The 20,485-nt window shown below is 33.4% G+C and overlaps 1 protein-coding gene across 1 annotated transcript in view; it reads left to right on the top strand.

Annotated features, from left to right (window-relative positions):
- ds (dachsous cadherin-related 1) overlaps positions 1–20,485 on the top strand; it is a 222,397-nt gene that overhangs the window by 161,052 nt on the left and 40,860 nt on the right. Inside the window, exon 9 of the mRNA XM_075369073.1 lies at positions 17,558–17,803. Coding sequence (XP_075225188.1) covers positions 17,558–17,803 — 246 coding nt within the window. The remainder of the gene's footprint in view (positions 1–17,557; positions 17,804–20,485) is intronic.

Here is a 20,485-nt window from a genome sequence, read left to right on the forward strand (position 1 = left end):
TCCTCGCTTTTATATTTATTTCGAACGACTTTTATCTGTATTTAAATTTATTGATTTTATTAATTTAATTTTTTTTGTCTATCTGTTAGCATTTGCAATCGGTACCTCATAGAGAACCAGGAGTAAATTTGAATCGTTATAATCCCGTGAAGAGAGGTCCCCCGACGAAATCCCTCATTAAAGTGTACTATGGTTCAACACCTCATATTATTATTATTATTATTATGCTTTTACGGCCAACATGGGACCACTTAAGTCAATTTTAGTTGGATCTTTTCTGAGAAAACCGTGTTATTTTACTCTTTCGAGCTGCCCAGTATTTCTTCATCCGTTCAGATCTTGCTTTCTTTTCTTCATCCGTAAACACCCTCTTCGTTGTATTTTGTCGTTTGTCTGTCTTTTGTTTAAATCTAATGTTTTTCTCTTTTAGCTTTGTAATTTTTCCAGTTTTATTCTGTAGCTCAGTCAGGGAAATTCCCAATTCTTTTATATCTTCTCTAATTTCTTTGATCCATCCTACGTCTAGCTTTTCAATGATATTTCTTGACAGTCTTGTTTCCGGTGTCCTTATGAGATGACCGAAGAAAGAGATTCTTTTTTTCCGCATAGTATCAGTAACAGGCTCTATTTCTCGATACACCACCTCATTTGGCACAATCCACCATCAGCCTTCTTTTTGGTGTTTTTTATTGATACACGTTCTGACAATTCTCCTCTCTATTTTCAGAATTTTTTCAATTCGGTTTTTCCGAGTGATTTTGAAAAGGGTCTCGCTTCCGTAGGTGACTTCTGGCTGTACTACAGTTTTATAATGTTTAAGTTTTGTTTTAGCAGAAAGGCATTTTTTGTTATATGTTGACCGAGTTAATTTTTGGGATTTAATCATTTTATTTGTCCTGTTTTGCCGTGTCACTTTTTCATTTAAATTATAAGTTATTATTTCCCCTAGATATTTAAATTGTTTTACTATTTTAATTTTCTGATCGTTTACCGTAATGCGCTCTATTACCAGAGGATCTATGGCCATTAGTTCAGTTTTTTCGAAAAAGATATGAAGCCCTATCTTTTGTGCTAGGTTTTGAAGGCTCATGATTTGTGTTTTGGCTTCTTGAATATTATTTGCTAAAAGAGCGAGGTCATCTGCAAATCCTAGTCGATTTAGTGTGATGGAGTTTTTCTTAGTACCCATTTTTATATTTTTGGGATTTATTTCATACCATTTTCTCATGACAAATTCGAGGGTGCAGTTAAAAAGGAGTGGTGAGAGGCCGTCTCCTTGCCCCAATCCAGTTTTTATGTAGAAGCAACACCTCATATATAAGAAAAGAAATTGTACAGGCGATCCGATTAAAGTTCAATATTCATACCGCTACAAATAGATTACGTAGTAAAAATAAAAACAATGTCATCAATACCGATATATGAAAACAAACCGGAGCGATTCAAAAAGGACTTCACAAATTTAAAAGCATATAAAAATATATTTAGGTAACTTACAGATTCGGTAGAGGTCTCATTTCATAGTAAAACACATCAAACTTTGACTCGCTTAGTTCATTAGTACCGAATTTGGCTTCCAGCCAAATGACCCAGAATTATCGAGAGATGATAGCGGATTATTGGAGAGAATACCGAGAGATGTGAAATCTAAATTTCCGGGAAAATCACCAGTGTTGTTAAAAATGGAGATATTTACTGGTAGGAATCGCGCTCGCTGTGTTTTGTTCTTAGTGATGTGTTAACGTTTCACATCAGCGGCAAGGAAAACTCCCATAACTGCCAAATACGGGGTACCAAAACCCTCATGAAATTTTGAAACGTATTCGTGATAGCTCTAAGGTCAATGTTTTTTCCCTAAGCGAACAAATACCGTACGGATAGTTCTTCTTCCAGGAAGCGACCGTAACTAGTACGTTTATCTAGACGTGCTTTAAAATTTTCTAATTCCTCAGTTACATGATGATGACCAAGATCCAAGATGGAAGTCATTACTATCAACAAGACGGGGCACCGCCTAAAAGTCCGAGATTTTCCTGATACTCGATTCCCAGGTCGCTGGATCGGTCGTGAAGGTCTAGTTGCATGACCACCTCGTTCCCCAGATTTTTCTCGTAGGATTTCATTTAAGATCGGGTTGATGTACCGCCTTTGCCCGCCGTTCAGCTAAGATTTCGAATTAACGCCGCACCTGCAGAGATAACGCCCGACTTGTCGGTTACAGTCTGAAATGAAATCGACTTCAGGTAAGATGTATGTCGCATAACAAATTAGAACCGTATCGAACCGAAGTTAACGTCGGGTGACAAACCCGATTTGTTTTTCTATGAAACGAGATCTCAACCGAATCTGTAAGTTATCTGAATACATTTTTATACGCTTTTAAAGTTGCGAAGGGCTTTTGAATTACCGTAGATGAAACAGGCATTTGTCGGTAAATAGATACGAGCTCGTATAATTCGCAAACTATCAAAATGACGTTCGCTGCACGGTGACAGAGTCATCCTTGTTCCCACTTTCCTTCTCCCGGTCACTCCTCTGGGCACATTTCCCGGGTCCAGTACATGGAAATTTTTCAGTAACCTGATGTTACATTTAAATATGATGTTAAAATTTAAACAAAATACACTTTTATTAGTAATAAAACCATCCTGAAATACCGTTCTAAATATTAAAAAATGAAATACTTTTTCATTCTTTTTTAAATTACGATTGTTCTAGTTTATAGTGAATTAAGCGTTAGTAAGTTTATGTAGTTCTTTCTAATTTGGCATCGACTAACAAAAATCAACACTTTATTTAAATAGTTTAAACACTTTATTTATATAAATAGTATTATTTATTTATTTAAAAAGTGTTAATTATTTTTTCAATGTAAATTTTTATATAATAGAATTTTTTTCTTCTAGAAAAAACTTTTTTTTCCTTCATAAATATAAATCTTAAATGATTTATCGGTTACACGCCACTTTATTTATTTATGTCGTATAGGAAATATAATTCTACAAGTATAATCTGTCATTAATCGCGTTGAATTATTCTATTTATTTCATACGTGAAATTTTTTATAATGCGTCACTTATTACAAAAGTAATATAACAAACAAGATGCCCGTGGAGGGAGGTAGAAATAAATTCTGCAAGGTTTTATTTTTATTTAGTCAGGTGACGACTTTTTCTTGACAACTACGCGTTCATTTTTGAAATGTGTCAAAAATTCGTAGCCGGCTAAGTCATTGGCAAGTTTGGGGGGCAATTAACGAATGCCGGAACACTGGTAACTATAGACTGGAAGGGATATATATATAAATTTTTTTTTTTTTTTTTACCTAACCGACTCGGCCGGCATTCCTCATAAGCTTTGTTGAGAGTTTCTTTAATTGAATGTAAATTGATTGCATTGAAGGACACAATCCTGATATCTTCATCACATACTATTCCGTTGTTCCTTAAATGGCTGTTTCCAAGATATATATAATTTATCTTTTTTTGAAATATTATAAATCAATAAATACTAGATTTAATAATTATGAATCGTTTTACTTTATTACAAGCCATGTACAAAAGTATATAAATAACATATTTTAAATATATATTACGTTTTTTTAGCGTTTTGCTTTAATAAAATTATTAAAATAAAAAATGTGAAAACATTAATCTAAATAAAAATTAAAAACATTTTTCATATTCAAGTTCTGTATTCGTTACGATAAACATTATCGTAACGAATACATTATCGAAAACATTATCGTATACGATAATATTATCGTTATAATGTATAATCTATCTTTTTTTTTTTTTTTTTTGTCTTCAGTCATTTGACTGGTTTGATGCAGCTCTCCAAGCTTCCCTATCTAGTGCTAGTCGTTTCATTTCAGTATACCCTCTACATCCTACATCCCCAACAATTTGTTTTACATACTCCAAACGTGGCCTGCCTACACAATTTTTCCCTTCTACCTGTCCTTCCAATATTAAAGCGACTATTCCAGGACGCCTTAGTATGTGGCCTATAAGTCTGTTTCTTCTTTTAACTATATTTTTCCAAATGCTACTTTCTTCATCTATTTGCCGCAATACCTCTTCATTTGTCACTTTATCCACCCATCTGATTTTTAACATTCTCCTATAGCACCACATTTCAAAAGCTTCTAATCTTTTCTTCTCAGATACTCCGATCGTCCAAGTTTCACTTCCATATAAAGCGACACTCCAAACATACACTTTCAAAAATCTTTTCCTGACATTTAAATTCATTTTTGATGTAAACAAATTATATTTCTTACTGAAGGCTCGTTTAGCTTGTGCTATTCGGCATTTTATATCGCTCCTGCTTCGTCCATCTTTAGTAATTTTACTTCCCAAATCACAAAATTCTTCTACCTCCATAATCTTTTCTCCTCCTATTTTCACATTCAGCGGTCCATCTTTGTTATTTCTACTACATTTCATTACTTTTGTTTTGTTCTTGTTTATTTTCACGCGATAGTTTTTGCGTAGGACTTCATCTATGCCGTTCATTGTTTCTTCTAAATCCTTTTTACTCTCGGCTAGAATTACTATATCATCGGCAAATCGTAGCACATTTATCTTTTCACCTTGTACTGTTACTCCGAATCGAAATTGTTCTTTAACATCATTAACTGCTAGTTCCATGTAAAGATTAAAAAGTAACGGAGACAGGGAACATCCTTGTCGGACTCCCTTTCTTATTAGGGCTTCTTTCTTATGTTCTTCGATTGTTATTGTTGCTGTTTGGTTCCTGTACATGTTAGCAATTGTTCTTCATCTCTGTATTTGAACCCTAATTTTTTTTAAATGCTGAACATTTTATTCCAGTCTACGTTATCGAAAGCCTTTTCTAGGTCTATAAACGCCAAGTATGTCGGTTTGTTTTTCTTTAATCTTCCTTCTACTATTAATCTGAGGCCTAAAATTGCTTCCCTTGTCCCTATACTTTTCCTGAAACCAAATCGGTCTTCTCCTAACACTTCTTCCACTCTCCTCTCAATTCTTCTGTATAAAATTCTAGTTAAGATTTTTGATGCATGACTAGTTAAACTAATTGTTCTGTATTCTTCACATTTATCTGCCCCTGCTTTCTTTGGTATCATAACTATAACACTTTTTTTGAAGTCTGATGGAAATTCCCCATTTTCATAAATATTACACACCAGTTTGTATAATCTATCAATCGCTTCCTCACCTGCACTGCGCAGTAATTCTACAGGTATTCCGTCTATTCCAGGAGCCTTTCTGCCATTTAAATCTTTTAATGCTCTCTTAAATTCAGATCTCAGTATCGTTTCTCCCATTTCATCCTCTTCAACTTCCTCTTCTTCCTCTATAACACCATTTTCTAATTCATTTCCTCCGTATAACTCTTCAATATATTCCACCCATCTATCGACTTTACCTTTCGTATTATATACTGGTGTACCATCTTTGTTTAACACATTATTAGATTTTAATTTATGTACCCCAAAATTTTCCTTAACTTTCCTGTATGCTCCATCTATTTTACCAATGTTCATTTCTCTTTCCACTTCTGAACACTTTTCTTTAATCCACTCTTCTTTCACCAGTTTGCACTTCCTGTTTATAGCATTTCTTAATTTCCGATAGTTCCTTTTACTTTCTTCATCACTAGCATTCTTATATTTTCTACGTTCATCCATCAGCTGCAATATATCGTCTGAAACCCAAGGTTTTCTACCGGTTCTCTTTATTCCGCCTAAGTTTGCTTCTGCTGCAAACAACCGATAACGGATAAAAATTTACAAATTGAGCTGTAACATAAATTAATCTCATACCCTTCAAAATTGTTCAACATCGTAACTCTGCGACTAAAATTACAGATCGACCCACGAACATACCAAACAACCGGGCGCAATTGCCGAATGCGCCTACTCTGGGGGAAAAGCAGTGGGACGGGTCCGTAGCCACCCAGGCTCGGTCAACATCCTCTCGGTCATTTCAAGCGCCAAAAACTTTAAAAATCTTTCAACAGTGCGCTACTCATCTGTAACTTTCCAGTTAGCCTTCTCCTTGTCCGATTTTCCAAAAAAAAAATTAATAAAATTCATACATATAAAAATCGCTATACAAAATTTCAGTATTATTCTTTTACCTGTTCCAGAGTCGTTAAGGTAAGTAGATCTTAAAATATACATACAAATTACAGAATTAAGTTTTATTTGTTGCGGTTTTTTTTTTACTCAGGAGACTTGTAAAGTGGAGATATTTTAAAAATGGGATATTTGAAATCAACGGCCGATAGGAGTATTTTCCTTATTCTACAATAATCTAAACAGTTAAACTATTAAATCGATTGTTTGACGCAGTCAGAATATGCAGGAAAATTCAGAGATTGTTTTAAAAAAAACAGCCGATATAAACCGGTAGTTTTAACCTACAATGAACCTAAAATCTTAACTTCAATTTTAATTTTCTATACTTTTAAATTTATGTTATCAAGAATTTTTTATGTATTATTATGTACTTTACCTTCAAGGAGGTATTCTGTGTGAATTATACGATACGATAACTTAAAAAAAAAAATAATGGAATCAATTATGTATGTAAAATACGTTGTTATATCAAATGTTGTTTACGTTTTGATAAAAGTTAATCCTGTGATTTTACGTGTAGTAATTTTACGAAATAAAGTTTTTGAGGAATGAAACGAGACAAGCATTGCTAGTTCTAAAATTTACGCCCTCCTTCAGAACGAGGAAGAAAAAGCATTGAAATCTCGTTCTTATAATACAACCGGATTTTTCCAAACTTTTATTTATTTATGTATATATTTTTTTATCGCGACTTCTTTGTTAAAAAATCCTGTGAAAGCTTTAAAAGTTTAGTTAAACGGATATATAATCTTTTACAAAATTAATTATTTTGTATTGTTTTGTAAATAAAACACCCGTTCACGCGTTTTTCTTAATTTTTTTTTAATTTTAATCAAATATGAAAGTGCTAGTCAATTTTTTCATTTTACAAACAGTTTTTCATTAAAAAAAAAATCATATGACGCAAGCAGAAAATGGAACACAGAAAAAATACGCTTTCTTTATATTACGTTGTCCTAATTTACAATCTCCTGCTGTTAATAAGCTAACTGATTGCCTTACCAGTATAAGATAATTTATGTGAAAAGTATTATAAATTTTTTTTTTTTAATAAATGGAAAATATTATGTAAATACGACCCATATATAGATAGGGACATCGTAAAGTACGGTGTTTGTAAGTGTATAATTGTTTTCCCCGATTCTTACATGGTCAGACCGATCAGTCGTTGGGATTTATAATCTCATCCAATTAGATAACCTTTGTTTCCTTCCACTCCGTTCATCAGCTGTTCCTTTATTATTTTTAAACATTTTTATGTTTTAATACTGTTAAGTTTTACATCAGTCACTTAAATGGTTTAATCAGTTTTTTTCATTTCAAAAAAGATCAATTTTTTTTAATAAAAAAATATATTTTAAAACTTGTTAGTACAAGTTTTAAATGTCGTAATAGAGAAAAAACATAACTTTTGTTATATTGATTAGGTTTAAGTTGCCGTAGGTGAGTAATGCTTAATTGCGGGTCCGGCACCGGGAGGGGTGTATATAAAACCAAAGAAAAAACTTTTATTATATTACACCGCATTAATTTAACTAACTTAATTAGATTATTAATTTAATTTTTATTAAATTACACCGATTTACTTGTTAATCTTCCGTCAAAGACTAAGACCTAATTCAATATTAATAAATATTTTTTCAATCTTTCTCATGGTCATCCCAAATATATTTTACCCACCGGTTGTTATTTCAGCTATTCTTGAAAGACAATAACTCGTTATATTCTTTATATGTATACTAGCCGGTCCGTCTAGCCAGAACCTGAACCATCAGGGCCCAGGCGAATCCCGGAGTCAACTCAGCGGTTCCTCGGGGCCTACCTCAGGGCCGCAGAGCTCGCTTCGCTCGCCATTCCCGTCTACCGGAAGAGCTTCACCCCCTGGACTCTCGCGCTGTTCGTTATCCTCATAATCGTGAGAAATATTTATAACTTATTTTTTTGCCTTGGTGGCAGAAATATAATAATGAAGTTAAAACGATTAATCTGTTTTTTTCTTAACTAATATCTTTCATTTACAACTTCATTCTCCTGCTGGGCGAAGAAATAATGAATGTTTTTAATAACTTAACCTTCAAAGAAACAAGGGCTTCAGTCGGTAGCTTAAAACCTTCCCTGAGATTACACGAATGTATCCTGCAAATTTGAAAGTAATCGGTCGGTCGATTCTTTCGTGATACGATAACAAAGAGACAAAACTTATGTATGTATGTATATATATATATATACATTTCCGAATAACCGTGACCTATTAGATCGAGAATGTACCTAAGCATACAAAGGTTATCCTTCAGCCTGCTACTAAAAAATACCCCATTTGAATTTTTAAAATCGGAAGGTTGTTTGAAGAGATATTATAAGAGCACCTTCTGAAACAGCACCTCAGGAGCACCCCGTTTGTTACCTTTTCTTTTTTCCTGTTTAACCTCCGAGAATTACCGTTTAGGTATTACTTCTATTACTTTAGATGGTGAATGAGGATGATATGTATGAGTGTAAGTGAATTGTAGTCTTGAACAGTCTAAGTTACACCACTCCTGAGATGTGCGGTTAATTGAAACCCAACCACCGAAGAACATCGGTATCCACGATCTAGTAATCGAATCCGTATAAAAGTAACTGCCTTTACTAGGACTTGAAAACTGGAACTCTCAATTTCGAAATCAGCTGATTTGGAAAGACGCGTTCACCTCTAGACCAACCCGGTGGGTCCACTCCGTTTGTTACCGGTAGATGGTGACGATCGGTCTAGCCTCCCGCGAGGTGCTCGTATACCTCATCGCTCTAGCCTCACACGCAGTCCTCGCAGGAAGTTCATTATTGTTAAGATATTTTTTAAATCTATGTAATATTATTAACGTAAATTTAATTCTATTATTTTTTTAATACTACTTATTCGATCGATTCGAATCGTTCGGTTCAAACCCGGCTCGCACAGTGACAGTAACTCACAGTTCACAGTTCATTAATTCAATTCGTTAAAGTCTGCGCTTCTACCGGTTAATCTCCACTACTGCACACATATATATCTACTTTTTTTCAGATTTATCGAGATGAAATAAATCTAAAAAGTTTCTAGGTTATGCCAAGAAACACGAGAAAAAATTTGGTTGACATCGATCGAGTAGTTTTTCTGTTTATCCCGAACAAACAAAAACCTTCTTCCTCTTAATATAATAGTAAAGATAGATACCGTTTCCAGTAAGGAACTTATTGAAGATTTTAGAATATCTTTTTCCTACGGTAGATCGTTTTATTTCTGTAAAAAAAATTTAATTTTTGAACTGTTAACCCCGTATAACACCTCTTCTTCTGTCGATTCGGTTTTCTATTCCAGAATACATCTGTTACGACCGTTGTGGTCTTATGTAACTTGTTTTCGTCTTCCTTTGAACCTTTAAGTGCGTTCGATACATTTTTTCTCCGTTTGACATATTTCTTATAATTTCGATATATTTCTAATACACGTTTTATATATTCTAATTTTCGTCTTCCTTTAATGTCTTTTCCTTTTTAATGTCTTTAATGTACCGATTTTCTTCTTCTTTTTACAAAATCGCTGTTTTCTCATAACGTTCTCCCTCCTTCAGTATCTCTTAAATTTCATTATGTATTTTATCAAAAGATTTAATTATAATTGTTTCACCTGCATGCTATCTTTTAAAAAAGTTTAGTAGTATTTTAAATTACGTTTATCTTTCTTTTTCGTTAAAAAAATATTTATGAAATAAATATTGTAATATTTTTATAAAAATAGTGCTGACATACAGAAATTTAAAAAATGTTGTTATAAGAATAAGAAATAAAGAAAAATAGAATGCCCTTTTTACATTTATACTCACAATTAGTAAATGTTAAATTTGAAGGCAAAGTTAATTTTTTATAACAAAAAATTAAAATGTTAAATTAACGGTTTTATTTTTCCTAAAATATAAGAATAAAAGAAAGAAGTAACGGAGTAGTTTTGAAAGCAAAGTAGAATAAAAAAACGGAAAGATCGCAATTTGTTTTTTATTCTACGACTAGTTTATTTACAATCGGTTCTTATAGTAGAACTGTGAGTAAATCATATAATAATCGCACGATACGGGGTTCTTTTTACTTAAGCATAAACAAAAAACAAAAAAACTAAAGTTACCGATCATCAAAGTTCTTAAGCGCAACAATATATCCACATTCGTTATGCGGATATATTAATAGAAAGAAGTTTTACATTAATTTTTATGTTAATCAGGCCGTAAAATGAAAACGAATGGAAAAATTAAGCAAAATAACTTTCATAACCGTACAGGGAGAAGTGCTTTTATGAAGAAAGATTTTTCTAATATTAAATGCACGTATAGAAATTAAATGAGAACAAAAGATTGAGATTACTAAAGATAAAAAAAAAACACAGTATAAACTTTTATGAAACGGTGTTACTATAAAATTTTTAAAATCAGATAACTCGATCGACTACGTAATAAACAATTTTTAATCGGCATTAAATAAAAAAGAGAACTTTCTTGCAGAATCTTGTAAAACTGTGAATCGTAAATTAAGTCCTCCAAAATTACCAAATTTGATTTTAAAAGAAATTCTAAGAATTAAAAATTTTAAAGCTAGACAAGATTAGATTATATAATTCAGATAATCGAGGATGTAGTAACAGATTAAAAGATCGACAAACAAGAAAAAAATTTAGAAGCTCATCAAACCGGGAAAACAATTGTTATTAAATAATAAGCAATACTTTTTATTAAATTATTTTATTGAAATAATCGATTACTTAAAGATGTTCAGATCGCTTTAAATTCTTCAAGATGCATTTAGAGGAATCGAGCGAACGCTTCGATAACAGTTTCATGATAAATAAATGAAAAGTAAAATTCTCGATCTGTTGTGGATATCTTCATTATAAACCGAAAGTTAATATAAATTGTTTACTTCGAAATCAGCTGAAGTATATAGATTGACCTTCAGTTCAATAAAAAAATTCATCTCTGTTTTGTAACTAGACGTATTCAGATGTTTTAGTTAATATATGTAAAATATACGTTGTTTTTTTTTCATTCTTATTTATCTATTTAGGTGGACTGTCTACTAAAAATGGTAACAACACCGTGATAATTAAAAAAAATAAATAATTAGATTTTTTTATTTCAAGAAGACATATTAACAAATTGATAAAGAAGGATGTTTCGAAACGAGTACTGATGAATTTAGAATAATCATTTCAAAGTTTTACAAGTAATAAAATTTTAAATAAATATCGATTATACATTTAGCTTTTGTTACCTATTACAAATATAAACCAGATAATTTAATGTTTTTATATTAAAAATTTTAAAACCTGGAATACCGCAAACATTAAAATTATAAAAATAAAAAGTACATGAAACGAGTGTAAAATGTCTGCAAAAGATAAAGATTAAAAGGGACGACTGCCGAAAAAATATTGCTGACAAATATTGTTTTTTAGTAGAGGAAAATTACTATTATAGCGTAATTAAAGAGCGTGCGGGTGACAATTTTGTGTGTAGTATATTTTTTTTCTAATTTTTTTCAATTTATATAAATATTTATATTTTAAATATAGCCTATGACACTTCTGATACGTTAGTATTTCAACGCGGGGTCATAAATCTAAATCGGTCCAGCCGTTAAACTGCTACGGTGGAACAAACACACATAGATGCATGACATCCCAAATATATCACACTTCTTTTTGTGCAGTCGTGTAAAAATATATATATTTACTTAACTGATTCCCGTAGATTGCCGATTATATATTTTTTTGTATTTTGCTTATTTGGGTTATTTTATATTTTTCAACGTTTGCAGTCGGAGGCCTTTGAAAAAATAATATAAAATAAACTTAAGTTGAATGTTTAAAATGGGGATTCGTTTTGTCTATTTTATTGATTTGTAGATATAAAAATAATCTTCAAATAAGATTTAAAACATAATAAAAAATTTTGAGTCTGAAAATTTGTGTACAGTGTTTCCTTAGATAAAAGCCTGTTTCATTAAGGAATTTAACCTCAGGAATGAAAGTTTTACGATACTAACATATAAAAACAAAAAAACAAAATTTCACTTAAAACTAATGTAGTATACAAAAGTAAATCCGTAGAAACAGGTCTGAAATGAAAGCTATTCTTCTGACAATCCTTTTCAGCCGACTATTGTTTCAAAATCCATAAGGAGTGTGTGTACTACTGCAGCATTATTTCTTTAAAGTTTATTCTGACAAGTAGCGCAATATTTTATTTCGTTTTCAATTTAATTACCCTGTGTTTATCACCTTATCCCGCGTTTCATATATATATATATATATATATATATATATATATATATATATATATATAAGTAATATGTGTTGACTATATATTCACACACGCATCATACACGCGCACGTATGGACGCAATAACCTACCCGAACACATAAATGTGCGAGCTCACCCATCTTCACCTTTCGTTTGTTGTTACTTGTCAGCTTAAAGAATTCGTGTTTATTATAACCACGTCTTCTCAATAATATAGTTTATTTTTTATCCGTTAATTTTATGAGATATGATATTTTACAAGGGTTACTCGAGTGTCGTCTTTCAATTAAATTAAAATTTTTACATTCTATAAGTTATAACTATCTATTTCTTTCTCGTTAACGTAATATTCGCCGATGTTTTATCTATTGGTTTTTTAAATTATCTTTATACCGGTTGCAGTAATAAATAATTTTTATCGATTTCTCATCGTCAGTTCTTTAACTTTGTCGTGGTCTACCCGAAGCGCTTGAGGATTAAAATTTAAGTCGTACGCAGTGAGTCGTGGGAACCTAACGATTTTAAAAATTAAATAAAAATACTAAGTATAATGTAGCAAAGTACCTTTTAATAAACGATAAACAAAGGAAAAAAGAGATATCGAAGATGACGAGACGCTTTTCATTTAAAGCTAACTTAATCCCGTATCATATAAGTACATTAGAATTACTGTTTATAGTCGGTTAAATTTAATTATTTTCTATTTTAAAAACTTATTATCGATCGGTTATTAATCGATCTCGTTAACCGCGAGGATAGCAGGGAAAAACGAGACCGGCGGTCGATGCGAAAGAAATGCGGAAAGCAATCAGGTGACGTTGCCTTTAATAGGCTATTTTTTATTTTACGCTGAATATTGTTGCGTAATCTATCGTAAACGTAGTACAAATAGTAATGCGTAAATTATTATTTATTCAGCGCCTAATTTACGGAACAATCGATCCGTTCTTTACATACTCTTAATTATCCGTAATTCATTACAGAACCTTCACTTCGACAGATAACGCGCGCGCGCACACACACACACACACACACACATACACAGGATATGCGAGGATTTTCATCCTGAAAAGATGTTCTGCAAAGTAGTCATGACCCGTAATCATCCAGAAGATTGCCAGAGATTCCCTTCAAGGGTTGTCAGGAATTACATTCTCGCCGTTAATTAGAACTATGTTCTGTTTACCTTCCGTCTGAGTTGTTAGATAATTCAGGACTTTTGTTTAAAAGTCCTGAATACTAGATCGTGGATACCGGTGTTCTTTGGTGGTTGGGTTTCAATTAACCACACATCTCAGGAACGGTCGAACTGAGGATGTACAAGACTACACTTCATTTACACTCATACATATCATCCTCATTCATCCTCTGAAGAATTATCTAAACGGTAGTTACCGGAGGCTAAACAGAAAAAAAAAGAGAGAGAGAGAGAGGACTTTTGTTTAAACCTTGGGCTTATAACGCTTTTAATCGAGGGGTAATTCAAGCTAAACGTTTTAGTCACCGTTATTCTTCCGGAATAATACGTAATACTGTCAAGCAGAAAGATTTCACCCGCCAAATTGATTTCCTTTATCTGAATCTTTTAAAAATAAATATACAAACGATCTCTCTTTAAAATTTAGATGTTCCAATTAAGACTAACTTGTAGCAGTAGGCTTTCTTTTAAACAATATTTTTATTTTTAAAAAGTTGTTTATAAAATAAATTAAGAACGAAATCTCAAATCAAAAACAATAAAAAAATATGCTAAAAGCGAATTATTTTATTCTCAAATACCATGTTTAACAAATATTTTAACTAACTCATTAAACAGGTAAATAGGTGAAACGTTTATAATTACAAAAAAAATTAAGAATAAATTAATCCGCTTAACTTGGGGTATATGTTGTGAATTTTGAAACTTTTTATTTGTTATAAGAGAATTAACCCGGTAAAATCTACATTATTTCTATGGAAACAGAAAAAACGTTTTTACAAGATAACCGGGCAGGTGAATTCAATTTTTTTTTAATTTAACCGATGTAAAAAGTCTCCTTATTTATTTTTTTTAAATTTTATTCTGATGTTAAAGCATAAATACAAATTTAATGATAACAGATAATGAAGCGTTTAAAGAATTTTTTAAATTAATTTTTCCGATATTTATTTTTTTATTTAACTCGCCGATTTCGTAGGATTCGTTATTCTTTACATTTTGTTTAATTAATGTAAAATATTAAACGATTTTTTTATTAAACACTTTTTAAATAAAAAAAATCTTTAGGTTATTTCTATATCGCTATCGTGTTATCTCGGTTTTTATTCTACGTAGGAAATATATAAATTTATACATTTTTATTTCATTCTTATAAAAGGTTTAACGTTATTAAATACAAAATTTAAAGTATCATTCTTTTTTTTTATATACGTATGTATAAATATTTATCTATCGATTTTGTTTATTTATTTTTTACTCTGTGGTGGTTTAAATGAAATTGTTAGTCGAGACCCGGAAAAACCGGCTTTAATTACTTACATCCTAAAACGATCGGATATTTTATTCATTTACCTAAAGCAGCACTTAAAACTCGTGTGTTACTTCTTACAGTCTACATTAAGAGTGTATCTTGAATACATTGAAATGTTATCTTGAAACAAGACAGAATTTCTAACGGAATTAGTGAAATAATACCCGTTGAATATATCGAAGGTGTTACTAATAGCCCTGGTTCTGTACTTTAGTCTCACCTCGATAAACGATTTTTTTTCTTTTATATTAATCTATTTTCCTCGATCTACTAATTATAACATAATTAATTTTATTATTTACTATTTTTTACGAGATATTTTTTTTTAATTTGCTCCTTCAGGTACATCTTTATTACGTTACAGTGTTTTAATTCTAATCGATTTTTAAAATCAGAACGATCAATTCGACCCGAAGTTTACGTCATTTTTATATGTACTCCAGCTTTATTCATCGTTAGATGAAGGTAGAACAATATCGGCGACTCTCAGAAAGAGGAAAGGAACCGGAACGGGCATATAATTAATGAAACAGGAATGATAAATACAGTTCTTGACGGTTCTGTTGAAGGTCAAAAAAAGGGAAGTAGAGGCTGAAGTTAATAAATGACATACAAACTGGTGTGTAATATTTATGAAAATGGGGAATTTCCATCAGACTTCAAAAAAAGTGTTATAGTTATGATACCAAAGAAAGCAGGGGCAGATAAATGTGAAGAATACAGAACAATTAGTTTAACTAGTCGTGCATCAAAAATCTTAACTAGAATTTTATACAGAAGAACTGAGAGGAGAGTGGAAGAAGTGTTAGGAGAAGACCGATTTGGTTTCAGGAAAAGTATAGGGACAAGGGAAGCAATTTTAGGCCTCAGATTAATAGTAGAAGGAAGATTAAAGAAAAACAAACCGACATACTTGGCGTTTATAGACCTAGAAAAGGCTTTCGATAACGTAGACTGGAATAGTCGCATATGTATGCGCATGCATACATATATATATTTTTTTGGATGAAATAGATGGACCCTAAAACGTAAAGATTTTAAAAAACCCAATACCCAATTGTTGATACGATCATCGTAATTTCCCCATTAATTCTAGCTATATTTGCCGGAAAAGTAAAAAGGATCATCGAAATCGATCCGTTTCATGCTGTAATCATCATGCCGTATTCTGCTGTCGACAGGTCCCTGGCAACTCTGTTGTCTCCATCGGTTTTTGTCCTGCGGTTTTCTCTTCGTATCGTCATAACCTTCACTAACTTTTTTTTTTTGTCTTCAGTCATTTGACTGGTTTGATGCAGCTCTCCAAGATTCCCTATCTAGTGCTAGTCGTTTCATTTCAGTATACCCTCTACATCCTACATCCCCAACAATTTGTTTTACATACTCCAAACGTGGCCTGCCTACACAATTTTTCCCTTCTACCTGTCCTTCCAATATTAAAGCGACTATTCCAGGATGCCTTAGTATGTGGCCTATAAGTCTGTCTCTTCTTTTAACTATATTTTTCCAAACGCTACTTTCTTCATCTATTTGCCGCAATACCTCTTCATTTGTCACTTTATCCACCCGTCTGATTTTTAACATTCTCCTATAGCACCGCATTTCAAAAGCTTCTAATATTTTCTTCTCAGATACTCCGATCGTTCAAGTTTCACTTCCATATAAAGCGACACTCCAAACATACACTTTCAAAAATCTTTTCCTGACATTTAAATTAATTTTTGATGTAAACAAATTATATTTCTTACTGAAGGCTCGTTTCACCTGTGCTATTCGGCATTTTATATCGCTCCTGCTTCGTCCATCTTTAGTAATTTTACTTCCCAAATAACAAAATTCTTCTACCTCCATAATCTTTTCTCCTCCTATTTTCACATTCAGCGATCCATCTTTGTTATTTCTACTACATTTCATTACTTTTGTTTTGTTCTTGTTTATTTTCACGCGATAGTTCTTGCGTAGGACATCATCTATGCCGTTCATTGTTTCTTCTAAATCCTTTTTACTCTCGGCTAGAATTACTATATCATCAGCAAATCGTAGCATCTTTATCTTTTCACCTTGTACAGTTACTCCGAATCTAAATTGTTCTTTAACATCATTAACCGCTAGTTCCATGTAAAGATTAAAAAGTAACGGAGATAGGGAACATCCTTGTCGGACTCCCTTTCTTATTACGGCTTCTTTCTTATGTTCTTCAATTGTTACTGTTGCTGTTTGGTTCCTGTACATGTTAGCAATTGTTCTTCTATCTCTGTATTTGAACCCTAATTTTTTTAAAATGCTGAACATTTTATTCCAGTCTACGTTATCGAAAGCCTTTTCTAGGTCTATAAACGCCAAGTATGTCGGTTTGTTTTTCTTTAATCTTCCTTCTACTATTAATCTGAGGCCTAAAATTGCTTCCCTTGTCCCTATACTTTTCCTGAAACCAAATTGGTCTTCTCCTAACACTTCCTCCACTCTCCTCTCAATTCTTCTGTATAGAATTCTAGTTAAGATTTTTGATGCATGACTACTAAAGTCGATTTAATATTTGGTTAAAGTTTTTATGGAGGTAAACCTGTAATATTATTCTTTTCATCAATTAACAGTATTTTCTTTTGTTTCAGGTAAGGGAAGATGTGCCAGTCGGTTTTGTGGTTGGTAACGTAGTCACCCTTGATAGCGGTAGCGGTGGTGCGGGTGATAGACAGAACTTGGTTTCCGGTAGAGCTGGTGGTGGACACGTAATGTACACCCTTACATCGTTATCACCGTCAGATAGTCAAAGTGCATTTGATATGGATAGAAGCTCCGGTGCTCTTGTTGTCGCCAGACTTCTAGACCGTGAGGCGCAACCAGAACATCGTTTAGAGGTGATTTTTTTTTTTTTTTTTATACATAGTGGCGCACGAAATGATTCAACATTTAGTTTTGTTAAAAAATATTTATGTCAATCCCAATACAGAAAAATAAAATACAAAGTGTTTACTATATACATAGAAATTATGTTCCGCTTATCACGTGTTCAATATGACCAGCATCAGCTGTAGCATCTTCTTCAACACGAACTCCTTTGTTGTTAATATGTTAATAACTCGACGACACATATCCTCGATTATCTCGTTGCACGCCTCAATGATCAGCTCTCGCACTCCATCGCCGTAGGAGGATGTTTAGGGAAAATCTTTTCCTTTAGAAATCCCCAAAAAAATAATCACACGGATTCAAATCAGGACTGTTCGGGTGCCAGTTCTGTCCACGCGCAAAACGATTAGAAAATCAATCGGTTTGAAATGACATTTACGTTAAAAGAAGTTTCACGCAGAAAGTCTAAAACAACATTAGCTGTGTGCAGTCTGGCTCCATCCTGCACGAACCATTCGTTTTCTAATTGAAATCGTTTTGCGTGAAGCTGATAAACAAAACTATTTCGCGGCATGTTTAGATAACGTTCAGTGTTCACTGTCCAAAAAGAATGTCCCTCGAGATAGCGGCCCGTACCGTAATTCTTGGAGCGTAATGCACCTTTTTATGAAGCACATGTAGATTTTCAGAAGCCCAAAAACGCACATTTTGTTTATTAAAACCCCGTCTAGGTGAAAGTATGCCTCATCTGAAAACCAAACACCGTTCAACAATACGTTTTGGTATACAGACCGTTCAGCGAATTTCATTCTTTGATTTTTGTTGTCGACCGTTAATGTAGACAAAACTGTTATTTTTTACGGATAAAAATTCAAATCGGCTTTTAAAATTCGCTGTACAGACCGCCTATAAATCCCAAGTCGTGCTATATCCCAACCCCGTAGGAGAATGCCTCAGCAGACACTTAACATCCGTAAAAATTATTATCTCAGCCAACGCCTTCGCTTTAGACTTCTTTCGGACATCAGTGATTTTTGAATTAACCAAGGCTCGTTGCTAAAACGCCTATCCTCGGCCAATCAAATATCTCGGCAGAAACCCTAGCCGCCCGGGTACCTATTCCGTCTAAACACTTTCGCCGATCTACGAAACGCAAGGAAACGGAGGAAATCAGCCACTATCGACCGTTCCCTACGAACCTTACAATTAACTCGTAGATCCAGAAAGGAGTTAACTCTCTCAAGGTCTCTAACCGTTCTGGTACGTTCAGCTTCGTACCAAGGACAAAGATGGAGGACATGGTCCACCGTGTCATCAACCCCGCAATCCGGGCATAGATCTGAATCTACTAAACGAAACCTAGCCGATCTGTCCCTAAAAGCACAATGCCCGGAAAGGAATTGCGTAATATACCGATTGGGGGAAATCCCCTTAACCGCGCGAAAATCAGACACAATTGAAAATATGCCATACGTGTAACGACCAACAGGGAAGTCCTGGCCTGCCAAGATGTAAAACCCTGGTCTTCAATATCTCGTATATGTTCCGAAGTAAGAAGACCATCCTGTTTGGAAATATTACGTTCTACGGCAAGAATATCTATCGGCTTAATACCAGCAATAACACTGACTGCCTCCCGCGACACAGTCCTGTAACCGCTGACAACAACCAACAGGAGACACCGAGCTCTCAAAAGAATATCCTTATATCATCTAAAGATTATGCGATAAGCCCAGACAGGCGCAGTGTATAATATAATATCTTCACTTACACCCTTATAGAGGATATTCATGATACGGAAATTCAACCCCCGATCGGAACTCTGCTAATTCCAAAAAAGGCAGCAACAGTCTTCTTGGTAACATATTAAAGGTGTTTCCTTGAATCGAAGATTCTTATCGAGGATTACACCCAAATATTTCTGAGCAGAAATATACCTAACGGGAAGGCGGGACATTGAAACCCGTTCTCGGCGTGAATTGGCCAGCCGACTCTTCAACATCAACAGGTCTGATATGTGGAAAACGAACATCGGCAGGCCGTTCGAGCTTACTCTCAAATACTGAACCGTCACTATTAAATTTTTCGTAAAGTCTATGTATTTTTTTTAAATGAGGGCGACCACCGAGTTGGAAAAGGGGAACGAAACCGTATTTGTGTAAGCACCCCACTTTTCATTTCATTTAAAAACAAAATCTTTACGCGCTTTCAACAGTAAGTCTTCCCTTGTCAGCCATCTTGGAACTGTACAAAAACAGCGCACTCGGAAAGAGAGGAAATTAATATTCATCAACTGATCCCATAGGAAAGTCACTCTCCATGTGACGGTTTCAGTATCTAGCCCTTATGGGCTTTACCGGAGGTCAGCTTCAGTACCTCGGCAATGACATATTTCAGTCAAGCCTCAGCCAAATGCCACCGATGCGAATGCCACAAACAACATTCCCGTCGTTATCCTACTAACATGAACTCCAAACAAAACACATCTAGCCAAGTCCCAAACAAGACAGAATGACTTATTAATAAAACCAAACGTAAACACAATAAAGGAAAGTCTAAGCGGAATATCACACCCCTTCAGCGATCCTTTCTTTCGCCAAATATGTAATAAAAATCTCTACGATCAACCATTCGTCCCGACTTTTCCGATTAGCTCGGAGATCAAGTAACTACCCGATAATATCAAACCG

The sequence above is a fragment of the Lycorma delicatula genome, chromosome 6, assembly GCF_047948215.1.
Source record: "Lycorma delicatula isolate Av1 chromosome 6, ASM4794821v1, whole genome shotgun sequence".
Classification (NCBI taxonomy): domain Eukaryota; kingdom Metazoa; phylum Arthropoda; class Insecta; order Hemiptera; family Fulgoridae; genus Lycorma; species Lycorma delicatula.